Source organism: Saccopteryx leptura, chromosome 3, assembly GCF_036850995.1.
Source record: "Saccopteryx leptura isolate mSacLep1 chromosome 3, mSacLep1_pri_phased_curated, whole genome shotgun sequence".
In the NCBI taxonomy this organism is placed as follows: Eukaryota; Metazoa; Chordata; class Mammalia; order Chiroptera; family Emballonuridae; genus Saccopteryx; species Saccopteryx leptura.
Genome location: NC_089505.1, coordinates 278,275,967 through 278,289,983, shown reverse-complemented (window position 1 = coordinate 278,289,983; position 14,017 = coordinate 278,275,967). Strand labels below are relative to the sequence as shown.

Genomic DNA, 14,017 nt, shown 5'->3' with positions numbered 1-14,017 from the left:
GTGGCATCAGGTTCATCTTGAGGGAGTGTTCTTCCTATAGTAATACAAAAACCTGTCCCTTTGGGCAAAAGCTGGTCTGATTTAAGAAGACATTATTAGAAAGTCTATTCTACCTCTTATGGACTTATCAAGAAACCAGTGTGAACATTAAAAAACAAAAACAGTAACAACAATTAACAGAGAAACCCTTGTGTGAGTGTTAGCTGACATTTATTTGTGGAAAGAAGAAAAGCAAGAACCCACAGCTCACAGGGCTGAAGTGAAGGATGCCTACAAGAGGTCCTGAGTAAAATACTATTCATGGGCTAATCAGAGAAAAATAAGAACTCATTACACATTCTTTACCTCTTCTCTTGCGGCTTCCAGGATGCCATCTCCTCCTAGAGCCCTCTTCTCAATCTCCCTGGCTCTGAGCCCCTCCTTTACAAAGCCTATGTCTGATAACAGCTCTGTGAACTGTCGTTTGAGGCTGGCCATTTCCTGAAAGAAGTGGGCAGTCTTTAAGCAGGGGCTTCAACACAGAAAAGATAAGTGGAGATGAATGAGACAAAAATGCATTACTTCAGTAGACAGTAACGAGGCTCTTATGGGCCCATCAAACAGGTTGTTTCCAAAAAGGCAGTTTACATGTATGCAAACTGGCAAATACAGTGAAATAGTCACACAGAAATTCACAAATTACCAAAACCCTGGTTATTGGTTATTTATCTCTAGACTACATTTTTAAGATCATGTTCACTGGATTTTGAGTAGGTCTGATTTTCCTGGAAATTCTTGGAACAGCAAAAAATGTTTACTTTGGTTGGAACCCCAACTCAAGGTGCTGTGATGCTGTCTAGTTTTTCCTACTTGCATTTCTGCACGGGGCCTCTCAGTTCCTTACCTGAGCCCAGAGCGGTTATTTCTGCATCCCTAGTGCTGAACAGCCACCTCAGAACTTTCCCTCTTTCTCTTACCTTGAAGTCTCAGTGGCTCACATCTTTTCCTAGGAATAGGGACACGATTAAGCGGTCTAGATTTAGACACTCCTTTTTGTAGCTAAGCACAAGTATGAGAAAGGAAAGCCCAAACCTCTTTGTTCTCTGGCTTCTGTTCAAATATAGGCCATTTTTCAGGCACCAGAGAAGGAGACAAATCAAAGGAACTGAAACTAAGCAACACTATCCTGTCTCCTGATGACGATTGAAGTGTTTTCTTGGAATGTCTCAAGTACATATAAATAATGTGGCAAAATATAAGTAGGAGTTAAATATACCATAAATTAAGGGTCGGAAACCTTTTTGACTGAGAGAGCCATGAATGCCACATATTTTAAAATATAATTCCAGAGAGCCATACAATATGTTTAACACTAAATACAAGTAAATGTGTGCATTATATTGAAGACCAACACTTTTAAAGTACAATAAGTCTCTGAATTCTTTTTAATAACGTTGTTATGCTGTTGCTAACCAATGATGAATAAAGTACTTCTTACCATTAATGCGACTTCTGGTGTGCATGGTTTTAGCTGATGGCTTTGTAGTCTGGTTGATACGTAGTGAGGTTAAGCCTCATGCAGGCGTTGAGACTTCCATCTGTTAAACGTGATCGTAGGTTGGTCTTAATGTTCTTTAGATGTGAGAAAGACTGCTCACATGCATATATAGAGCCAAACATTGTCAGTACAGCAATACTCACATGCTGCAATGTGTTGTATGTGACTGGAAGCGCATTCCAAGTTTTGACAATCAGCTGGTCCACGGTTTGAAGTTTTTTTCTTTTCTCCCCACTTGTGTTTGCTCGCCAACTCTGTTTGCTGTCGTGCAAGTCTTTCCAAATCCTCATTCAGTGACTTGAACTTATTCACCAAAATGTCTGAGGCCTTCAGGTCAGCAGCTTGTAGCTCAAAATCTCTGACAGAGACACTGGGGGGTGTAACTCAGGTCGGTGCTATCCCCTGCACACTTGTGTGGACGAGTGATGAACTTAAAAAGACGAGTGCGCTCACGAAATTCTCCAAAGTACGCTTTGAATGACTGCAGGATATTAGATGTGAAGCCCGCTAGCTACTGGAGATCAAGATGTTGAGTAGGGTCACTTGCTGTGCATGCATCTTTAAACTCTCCCAGTTTTTCAAAGTGTAGTAAACAACCAGTTTCAATGTTGGCAATGAAGAGTTCCAGATTGTTTTCAAATGCAAACACTGCTTGTTGAAGACTGTATTTCCAACGCCTTGCATTTTCACATTGAGCTGGTTCAGATGTTCAGTCACATCCACGAGGTAGTAGAACTTCAAGAGCCACTCAGTGTTAGCTAACTCAGGATGCTCGATGTTTTTCTTTTCAAGGGAAGTCCGGATTTCGCTCAGACAAGCCGCAAAATGGCTGAGCACTTTCCTTCTTGACAACCAACGCACATTGCTGTGCTGAAGCAGACCAGGATAATTATTCCCAACCTCATCCAGCAGTGTTTTAAACTGGCAATCAATTAAAGCTCGGGCAACAATAAAGTTGACCACCCGAATGACCAGCGACATCACCTCACCGAGCTGCTCAGCACACATCTGAGCACAAAGCACCTCCTGATGTAGGATGCAGTGAAAACTTGGGATGGGTCTCTTTTCATGTTCACAAAGAAGCACTACGAATCCTCTGTTTTTCCCCACCATGCACGGAGCATCATCAGTACACACCGAAATAAGTTTATCCATCGGTAGATTTTTTTCTTTAGCGAACTCAGTGAAAGGTTTGAATAAATCCTCCCCTCTTGTTGTCTCTTTCATAGGCAAAACAGTAAGATTTTCCTCATGTATGTGTCATCAACAGCATACCTTGCAATCACGTTGAACTGGGATAAATGGCTTACGTCAGTTAATTCATCCAAAGAGAGAGAAAAAAAATGGTGCTGCATTTATGACCTTCACTTGTGTTGCCTCAATTTGATTTGCCATCATGATGGTATGATCATGAACAGTTCTTGCTGACAGAGGCATGTCTTTTATTCATTTGATTATCTTGTCTTTATCCAAAAAGTCGTCAAAAAGTTCATTGGCAAGTTCATTCATCAAGCATGAATGTTTTCGCATACTCCCCATCTGTGAATGGCTTTCTGTTTCTCACAATTGCTAAAGCACCAGCAAAGATAGCTGAATTTCAGTCACCTTGTTGGGTCCAAACACGGAGTTGCTGCTGACTAGCTTGCACTCTGCACAGTAGCTCTTGACATACTTTCTTTCTGCTGTCCCCGGCTTGATATTTTGATGCAAATGTAGTATGGCATGTGTCATAGTGCCACTTTATATTTGACCGTTTCATCGATGCAATTTTATCATTGCATATTAGACACACTGCAGAACCTGCTCTCTCCACAAAGGCGAATTCCTCTGTCCATTCCTGACCCCTATGTGTATGCCATCCCGTATGTATTCAAGCGAATCACTGATCAAATATTTCCATGTAATGTATAATGCAGCAAGTAATAGCAGCTTTGTTTCACAGAGAGAAAAGCTAAAGTAAACACTGATTTACAGATGTCTCAGTATCAGGTAAACAGACTGGAAATATGTCCTGGGTCCTTATGTCATGAAAACTCCATAACTCTTTTTTTTTTTGTATTTTTTTGTATTTTTATTTTTTTACAGAGACAGCGAGAGTCAGAGAGAGGGATAGATAGGGACAGACAGACAGGAACGGAGAGAGATGAGAAGCATCAATCTTCAGTTTTTCGTTGTGACACCTTAGTTGTTCATTGATTGCTTTCTCATATGTGCCTTGACCATGGGCCTTCAGCAGACTGAGTAACCCCTTGCTCAAGCCCGTGAGCTTGAGTCCAAGTTGGTGAGCTTTGCTCAAACCAGATGAGTCCGTGCTCAAACTGGCGAACTCAGGGTCTTGAACCTGGTTCCTTCTGCATCCCAGTCCAATGCTCTATCCACTGTGCCACCCTTGATCAGGCTTCATGATTCTTGATGGAAGGAGACTTGACTTGGAATGATGAATGCACAATACAGTGTACAGAAGGTGTCTTGTAGAATTGTGCACCTGAAGCCTATTTAATCTTGTTAACCAGTCACCCCAATAAATTTAATAAAAAGGAAAGAAAATTAAATTAAAAAGAATACCCTCCATGACTTTCTTTTTTTCCAAGTAAGGAGAAATAAGTAATCTTGACTGACCTAGGCAATCACATTGGAACTGTCATAAGGGTAAGATTTTGAGCAGAGTATAGCTTTAGGGAAGAGCTAAATAAGGGAAGAAAGCATAACGAGTTACCACTCGGCATGTGGATGGTAAAATTAAAATCTTGAGCCCATGACAACCACTGCTTCTTTTTCCCAGTCTAATTGTTTCATAAGGAAAGAGAGTTGTTACCTTTTAAAAGTTCACTGTGGGAGGTAATTGGTCACCCAGACTCCACAGGACAATAGCACCCAGGTGGGTCACTATCCAAGATCTGGTCTTTGGCCTTAGAGATCCAAAAAGTTCAACTATTAATTTTCCCAGAAGAGATCAGAGGTTCGAAGACTGAGTGTGAACTCAGATGAGGTTGATGTTTATTTTATAAAGTAAGCTCTTTATATTGTGTCTCTAGCACCATCTACTGGGAAACAAAAGTGACTTGTTAAGAATACTTAACATTTGAAAGTCTCAGCAAAGTGGAAGGACAAACTAGGCATATTCTGAGAAAAAAAAAACATTAAGTATGTAATATTGAAGTTACTTATATACAGAAGTAACCACTAAAACAAAAATACAAACTTTATAAATGACCAGAAAGACACACAAACACAGATCATATGGTAAAAGATTTTTAAAAAGCAATAACTACAATTAGTCAACACAGAAAGCGTGCCACCAAATATAAAGACAGAACAAAGAACACTTAGAACATATATATGTCACATTAATGCCATAGAATAGAATCCCTCTATTAAACAAATTCTCTGAGATGGAATCACAAAGCAAAACCCAACGAATGTTGTGTACAATCCACGTGACTCAGAAAGGTTGAAAATAGGAGACTTCAAAAGCACACCAAACAAATGAAAGCCAAAGCAGCACGGATCTCAGTCGGCAAAGGCTGATTTCATGACAGAAAGCATTAAGTTACATAAAAGAACACAGACACCTTGTAATGATAAAGGATGCAGTTCACAGTGAAGGCTCACAAAAAGAGATAAAAGGAAAGAAGGGAGAAAGGGAGGGAGGGAGGGAGTCCCATAACACCAGAAGGGATGTTCTTAACTGGTCGCTGGTTGTGTGATGACCACCAAGACAGGGCTCCTGTTCATGTTCCTTCTGAGCTTTGCGCTTTAAGAGTTGAGGGGCCCCACACTGCAGTGACCTCCCACCCAAATCATTGTAAAGAGGCATCAGGATGTCCTCTCTTGATGAGCTTGAGGAATCCAGCTTGCACATGCGCAGTGCTTGCTGACTTGAACTCCTTCAGGAATGCGTCCTGGAGACACAACGCTTTCATTCAGGGGGTTGACTCTAAAATAGGCAAATAGTAGAGTGGCCGTACCTCCCAGTTTGCCCTAGAGACTGTCCCTGTTAACTCATTTCTCCCAGTGTTATTAACAGCCCTACTACAGGCTGGAGTGTATCTACAAGGAAGTGACTGGGAAAGGGTCGCTGCCAGTGTTCCTTTGGCTAATAATGGCCCCAGTTGGTTTGTGAATCATTCATATCAGGGACATTTTTAGTGCCTGTTTAGCCACCTCCAGGTGCTATAAACCTTGGGATATTTCAGCACTAAAGCGAGAAATGTCAACAAAGTGATTTGACTCAATGGTTAGGACAACCATCGCCCTTTATCCAACTTAGCCCCTAATGGAAATTGTTTCCTTGATTTTTGTATATATTTTCCACATATGAATGATTCTGAATGTTATAACCACTGCATCTGACAACTTTATTTTTTGTATTTTTCTGAAGCTGGAAATGGGGAGGCAATCAGACAGACTCCTGCATGCGCCCGACCGGGATCCACCCGGCACGCCCACCAGGGGGTGATGCTCTGCCCCTCCAGGGCATCGCTCTGTTGCGACCAGAGCCACTCTAGCATCTGGGGCAGAGGCCATGGAGCCATCCCCAGCACCCGGGCCATCTTTTGCTCCAATGGAGCCTTGGCTTCGGGAGGGGAAGAGAGAGACAGAGAGGAAGGAGAGGGGGAGGGGTGGAGAAGCAGATGGGCGCTTCTCCTGTGTGCCCTGGCCGGGAATCAAACCCGGGACTTCCGCACGCCAGGCCGATGCTCTACCACTGTGCCAACCGGCCAGGGCCGCATCTGACAACTTTTTAAAAATCTAGTAATTCATTCTCCTTCTTAGTATCTGGGCTTCCATAGCCTTTACAAATCAAAATGAAGGCTGAGTGAGTCTTTAGAACACCACACACAAAGATGTGAGTTGGGCATTTATCACCCTTTTTTCTGCCTCTTGCCAACACGGGAAGTTGCTCCAGTGCAAGGAACTGCATTTGACCTGAGGAAACCGGTGGAGCTTGGGAAACACCTGCAAGAGTTCCACATCAATGGCTTTGACCACAATTTCTGTCTGAAAAGATCTAAGGAAAAACATGTTTGTGCCCGGTAGGTACTTTTCACTTCCTGCCTCCGTACGGAAGACGAAATAGCCACCCCTATTGGAGAAGCTCTTTTTTTTTTTAATTGATTTTATATCATTTAGTGTGCTTACATAGATTCAAGTGTCCCACTGAATACATCTCCCTGCCCCCCACCTCCATGTTCCCCTTGATACCCCCTTTGCCCCCCCAACACCCTTCCCCCTTCCCTCCAAGATTTGCTGTCCTGCTCTCTATAACACTGTTATGAATATATAATTTCACTAATCTTTCTCTTCTCTGATCCTATCCTCTTGTCTCCTTCCCCTCTGACCGCTTCCCCTCTGGCCCCTCAGTTCACATTGTTCCTTAGATTACGCATATGAGTGAGGTCATATGATATTTTTCTTTCACTGCCTGGCTTATTTCACTTAGCATAATAGTCTCCATGTCCATCCATGTTGTCGCTAAAGGTAAGATTTCCTTCTTTTTCACAGCCACATAGTATTCCATTGTGTACATGTACCACTGCCTTTTTTTTTTTTTTACAGAGACAGAGAGTCAGAGAGGGATAGATAGGGACAGACAGACAGACAGGAGCGAAAAGAGATGAGAAGCCTCAGTCATCAGGTTTTTTTGTTGTTGTGGCACTTTAGTTGTTCATTGATTGCTTTCTCATATGTGCCTTGACGATGGGGCTACAGCTGACCGAGTAAGCCCTTGCTCAAGCCACTGACCTTGGATCCAAGCTGGTGAGCTTTTTGCTCAAACCAGATGAGCCCACACTCAAGCTAGTGACCTCGGGGTCTCGAACCTGGGTCCTCCGCATCCCAGTCAGATGCTCTATCCACTGCGCCACCGCCTGGTTAGGCTGTACCACTGCTTTTTAATCCACTCGTCCACTGATGGACACTTGGGTTGATTCCAGATCTTGGCTATTGTAAACAATGCTGCAATAAACATGGGGGTGCATTTCTTCTTTTGAATCCGTGATTTGCTATTCTTAGGATATATTCTAAAAGTGGGATAGCTGGGTCAAAATGCAGTTTCATTTTTAATTTTTTGAGGAATCTCCCTACTGTTTTCCACAGTGGCTACACCAGTCTGCATACCCACCAGCACTGCAGGAGGGTTCCCTTTTCTCCACATCCTCGCCAGCACTTATTATGTGTTGTTTCGTTAATGAGCACCATTCCAACAGGTGTGAGGTGGTACATCATTGTGGTTTTGATTTGCATTTCTCTATTGATTAGTGATGTTGAACATTTTTTCATGAGCCTATTGGCCATCTGTATGTCCTCTTTGAAGAAGTATCAATTCAGTTCTTTTGCCCATTTTTTGATCGAATTGTTTACTTTTTGGTGTTGAGTTTTACAAGTTCCTTATACATTTTGGTTATTAATGCCTTATCAGACATTTTGTCGAATATGTTCTCCCATTGTGTGGTTTGTGGTTTGTCTTTTTATTTTGTTCATATTGTCTTTACTTGTGCAAAAGCTTTTTAGTTTGATATAGTCCTATTTGTTCATACTGTCCTTTATTTCACTTGCCCGTGGAGATAAATCAGCAAATATACTGCTGCGAGAGATGTCGGAGAGCTTACTGCCTGTTTTCTTCCAAGATGAGTATGGTGTCATGACTTACATTTAAGTCTTTTATCCATTTTCAGTTTATTTTTGTGAATGGTTAAGTGAGTGGTCTTGTTTTATTTTATTTTTATTTTATTATTATTATTATTATTTTGTATTTTTCTGAAGCTGGAAACGGGAGGCAGTCAGACAGACTCCCGCATGCGCCCGACCGGGATCCACCCGGCATGCCCACCACGGGGCGATGCTCTGCCCATCCGGGGCATCGCTCTGTCACGACCAGAGCCACTCTAGCGCCTGGGGAAGAGGCCAAGGAGCCATCCCCAGCGACCGGGCCATATTTTGCTGCAATGGAGCCTTGGCTGCGGGAGGGGAAGAGAGAGACAGAGAGGAAGGAGAGGGGGAGGGGTGGAGAAGCAGATGGGCGCCTCTCCTGTGTGCCCTGGCCGGGAATCGAACCCAGGACTTCCGCACGCCAGGCCGACGCTCTACCACTGAGCCAACCAGCCAGGGCTTAATTTTATTTTTTTGCAAGTACCAGTCCAATTTTCCGAACAACATTTGTTAAAGAGACTGTCTTTACTCCACTGTATGCTCTTACTTTGTCAAATATCAATTGTCCATATAGGTGTGGGTTTATTTCTGGGTTCTCTGTTCTATTCCATTCATATGTATGCCTGTTCTTATGCCAGTACCAAGCTGTTTTGAGTACAATGGCCTTGTCGTATAACTTGATATTAGGAAATGTGATACCACCCATGTTATTCTTCTTTTTTCAAGATTGCTGAGGCTATTTGTGTTCTTTTTTTAGTTCCATATAAATTTTTGGAATATTTGTTCTATATCTTTGAAGTATGCCATTGGTATTTTAATAAAAATTGCATTGAATTTATAGATTGCTTTGGGTAATATAGACATTTTAATGATGTTTATTCTTCCTATCCATGAACACGGTATATGCTTCCACTTGTTTGTATCTTCCTTGATTTCTTTCATCAATGTTTTATAATTTTCCGAGTACAAGTCTTTAACCTCCTTGGTTAAATTTACCCCTAGGTACTTTCTTTTTTGTTGTTGGAATAGTGAAGGGGATTGTTTCCTTAATTTCTCTTTTAGACAGTTCATTGTTGGTGTATAAAAATGCCACTGATTTCTGAATATTAATTTTATACTCTGCCACCTTGCTGAATTCATTTATCAGGTCCAGTAGTTTTTTGACTGAGACCTTAGGGTTTTCTATGTACAATATCATGTCATCAGCAAATAATGATAGTTTTACTTCTTCTTTTCCAGTTTGAATGCTTTTATTTCTTCTTCTTGTCTGATTGCTGTGGCAAGTACTTCCAGAACTATATTGAATAAGAGTGAAAGGGGGCACCCCTGCTTTGTTTCTGATATAAGGGGATTGCTTTTAATTTTTGCCTGTTGAGTATGATGTTGGTTGTGGGTTTGTCATAAAAGGCCTTTATCATGTTGAGGTATGTTCCCTGTATTTCCACTTTGCTGAGAGTTTTGATCATAAATGGGTGCTGGATTTTATCAAATGCTTTTTCTGCATCTATTGATATTAACATGTGATTTTTCTCCTTCCTTTTGTTTATTTGATGAATCACATTGATTGATTTGCAAATATTGTACCAGTCTTGCCTCCCCAGAATAAATCCCACTTGATCATGATGTATGATTTTTTTTCATGTATTTCTGGATCTGGTTTGCTAATATTTTGTTGAGAATTTTAGCATCTAAGTTCATTAATCTATAGTTTTCTTTCTTTGTAGTGTCATTGCCTGGTTTTGGAATGAGGAATATGCTTGCCTTATAAAAGAAGCTTGGAAGTCTTCCCTCCTCTTGAATTTTTTTTTTTTTTTTTTTTGTATTTTTCTGAAGCTGGAAACGGGGAGAGACAGTCAGACAGACTCCCGCATGCGCCCAACAGGGATCCACCTGGCACGCCCACCAGGGGGCGACGCTCTGCCCACCAGGGGGCGATGCTCTGCCCCTCCGGGGCGTCGCTGTTGCGACCAGAGCCACTCTATAGCCTGGGGCAGAGGCCAAGGAGCCATCCCCAGTGCCCGGGCCATTTTTGCTCCAATGGAGCCTCGCTGCATGAGGGGAAGAGAGAGACAGAGAGGAAGGAGAGGGGGAGGGGTGGAGAAGCAGATGGGCGCTTCTCCTGTGTGCCCTGGCATCGAACCCGGGACTTCTGCACACCAGGCCGATGCTCTACCAGTGAGCCAGCCGGCCAGGGCGAATTTTGTGAATTAGCTTGAGAAGGATAGGAGTTAGTTCTTTTTTTCTCTGAATATTTGGTAGAATTTGCCTGTGAAGCCATCTGGTCCAGGACTTTTGTTTGTTGGAAGTTTTTTGATAACTGCTTCGATCTCTTTTGTTGTATAATTGGTCTGTTTAGGTTTTCTGATTCTTCCAGATTGATTTTTGAAAGATTATATGTTTCAAGGAATTTGTCCATTTCACCAAGGTTGTCAATTTTTTTTTCTTTTTTTTGTGAAACCATGTGTATGTCTATGGGGTCACTGGTCTGGTTTCATTCACCTTTTTTTTTTTAATTTTAATTTTTATTTATTCATTTTAGAGAGGAGGAGAGACAGAGAGAGAGAGAGAGAGAGAGAGGAGAGACAGAGAGAGAGAAGGGGGAGGAGCTGGAAGCATCAACTCCCATATGTGCCTTGACTAGGCAAGCCCAGGGTTTTGAACCGGCGACCTCAGCATTTCCAGGTTGACGCTTTATCCACAGCGCCACCACAGGTCAGGCAAATTTTTTGCCATACAGTTCTTCATAGTATTTTCTTACAATCCTTTGTATTTCTGCTGTGTCAGTTTTTACTTCTCCACCTTCATTTCTAATTTTATTTATTTGAGTCCTCTCTCTTTTTTGCTTGGTGTGTCTGGTTAAACGTTCATCGATTTTGTTTACCTTTTCAAAGAACTTGCTCTTGGTTTCATTAATCTTCAGTATTTTATTTTTAGCCTCTGTCATTTATTTCTGCTCTGATCTTTATTATATTTCCTTCCTTCTACTTCCTCTGGGTTTTACTTGCTGTTCTTTTTCTAGTTCTTTTATATGCATGGTTATGTTGTTTATTTGAGCTTTTTCTTGCTTCTTAAGGTATGCCTGTAATGCTATGAACTTCTCTCACACGACTGCTTTTGCTGTGTTCCATAAATTTTGAATTGTTGTATGTTCATTTTCATTTGTTTCAAGGAAATTTTTTATTTCTCCTTTGATCTTATTGTTAATCCAATTGTTATTTAATAACATGCTATTTAGTCTCCAAGTGTTTGAATGTTTTTCAGTTTTTCTATTGTAGTTGATTTCTAATTTCATGGCATTGTGATCAGAGAAGATGCTTGTTATGATTTCAATCTTTGTAAATTTGAGACTCATTTTGTGTCCTAACATGTAGTCTATCCTAGAGAATGTACCATGAGTGCTTGAAAAGAATGTATATGCTGCTGCTTTAGGGTGAAAGATTCTGAAGATATCTATTAAATCCAGTTGATCTAGTGTATCCTTAAAGCTGGTGTCTTTTGTTTATTTTCTTTCTTGAGGATCTATCCATTGATGTTAGTGGGGTATTAAAATCCTCTACTATTATAGTATTGCTGTTGATCTCTCCCTTTATGTCCATCAAAATCTGATTTATATATTGAGGTGCTCCTATATAAGTAGTATAGATATTTATAATGGTTATATCTTACTGTTGGAATGCTCCCGTTATCATTATGTAGTGACTTTCTTTATTCCTTACTGTAGCTTTTGTTTTAAAGTTTATTTTGTCAGATATAAGTATTCCTACCACAGCTTTTTTTTCCTTTCCATTTGCATGAAATACTTTTTTTCATCCCTTCACTTTCAGTCTATGTGTATCTTTTGTTCTGAGGTGAGTCTCTTGTAGGCAGCATATGAACAGGTCTTGTTTTCTTATCCTTTCAGCTACCCTATGTCTTTTGATAGGAGCATTTATTCCATTTACATTTAAGATTATTATTGATATGTAGTTGTTTATTGCCATTTTGTTCTTTAAATCTACAATCCTGTTTTTTCTAGATTTTTTTCCCTTTGCTCTGTTTACAGCAGGCCCCTTAACATTTCTTGCAGAATTGGTTTATTTGTAATGAGTTCCTTTAGTTTTGTTTTTTTATTTTGTTTTTTTGTCTGGGAAGCTTTTTATTTCTTCAATTTTAAACAATAACCTTGCTGGATAAAGAAGTCTTGGTTTTAGGCTCCTGTTTTGCATTACTTTGAATATTTCTTGCCATTCTCTTCTGACCTCAAGTGTTTCTGTTGAAAAATTAGATGTTGGCCCTGGCCAGTTGGCTCAGCAGTAGAGCGTCAGCCTGGCGTGCAGGATTCCTGGGTTCAATTCCCGGCCAGGACACACAGGAGAAGCGCCCATCTGCTTCTCCACCCCTCCCCCTCTCCTTCCTCTCTGTCTCCCTCTTCCCCTACTGCAGTGAGGCTCCATTGGAGCAAAGATGGCCTGGGCACTGAGGATGGCTCTGTGGCTTCTGCCTCAGGTGCTAGAATGGCTCTGGATGCAACAAAGCAACACCCCATAGGGGCAGAGCATCGCCCCCCTGGTAGGCATGCTGGGTGGATCCCAGTCAGGTGCATACAGGAGTCTGTCTGACTGCCTCCCCATTTCCAGCTTCGAAAAAATGAAAAAAAATAAAAAATAAAAATTAGATGTCATCCTTTCATGGGCTCCTCTGTAGGTAATAGACTTCTTTTCTCTTGCAGCTTTTAGTATTCTTTATCTCTTAACTTTGGTATTTTAATTATGATGTGTCTTGATGTAGTCCTCCTTGGGTTACTCTTTAATGCTTTTTGAACTTGTGTGACTCTCTGTGCTTTTTGAACTTATGTGACTCTTTCCTTCATCAATTTAGGGAAGTTTCAGCTATGATTTCTTCAGTCAGGTTCTCTATCCATTGTTCTTTCTCTTCTACTTCAGGAAACCCTATGATGCAGATGTTGTTTCTCTTCATGTTGTCACAGAACTCTCTTAGAGTTTCCTCAGTTTTTTTTTTTCTTTTTTTTTCCAAAGCTGGAAACGGGGAGGCAGTCAGAAAGACTCCCGCATGTTCCCGACCGGGATCCACCCGACATGCCCACCAGGAGGTGATGCTCTGCCCCTCTGGGGCGTCGCTCTGTTGTATCCAGAGCCATTCTAGCGCCTGAGGCAGAGGCCACAGAGCCATCCCCAGCGCCTGGGCCATCTTTGCTCCAATGGAGCCTCGGCTGCAGGAGGGGAAGAGAGAGACAGAGAGGAAGGAGAGGGGGAGGGGTGGAGAAGCAGATGGGCGCTTCTCCTGTGTGCCCTGGCCGGAAATCGAACCCGGGACTCCCGCACGCCAGGCTGACGCTCTACCACTGAGCCAACCGGCCAGGGCCTCCTCAGTTTTTTTTGAGCCTCTTTTCTCTTTGCTGCTCTGCTTCCATGCTTTTGTTTATCTGTCCTCTAAATTGCTGATTTGATCCTCTGCTTCATCCAGCCTGCTGTTAATTCTTTCTAGTATAGTCTTCATTTCTGATACTGTATTTGTCATTTCTGACTGTTTCTTTTTTTATGATTTCAATGTCCTTTTTGATGCTTGCTATCTCTTTATTTAGGTGCTCATTATGTCCGTCCATTGTTGCTCTAAGATCCTAGAGCATCCTAACAATCATTATTTTAAACTCAGCATCTGGTTAATTTAGTTACTTCCATCTCATTCAGTTCTTTTTCTAGGGATTTCTCTTGTTGATTCATTTGGATTGCATTTCTCTGTCTTCCCATTTTTTCTGTGTATAGGCTCCTCCTTTTAGTGTGTTGTTTAAATAGCTAACTGGGTCTAGGGTTTAAGTTATCTGCCTTTTGC

General features: G+C 41.5%; 2 protein-coding genes across 2 annotated transcripts in view; both read right to left on the bottom strand.

Annotated features, from left to right (window-relative positions):
* SRSF7 (serine and arginine rich splicing factor 7) overlaps positions 1-14,017 on the bottom strand; it is an 87,861-nt gene that overhangs the window by 54,330 nt on the left and 19,514 nt on the right. The gene's annotated exons all lie outside the window — the stretch shown is intronic.
* LOC136397438 (putative ATP-dependent RNA helicase DHX57) overlaps positions 1-14,017 on the bottom strand; it is a 28,506-nt gene that overhangs the window by 10,443 nt on the left and 4,046 nt on the right. Inside the window, exons 3-5 of the mRNA XM_066371944.1 lie at positions 2,185-2,320; positions 562-638; positions 346-480 (exon numbers count right to left, since the gene is read on the bottom strand). Of these exons, the coding sequence (XP_066228041.1) occupies positions 346-480; positions 562-638; positions 2,185-2,320 (348 nt within the window). The remainder of the gene's footprint in view (positions 1-345; positions 481-561; positions 639-2,184; positions 2,321-14,017) is intronic.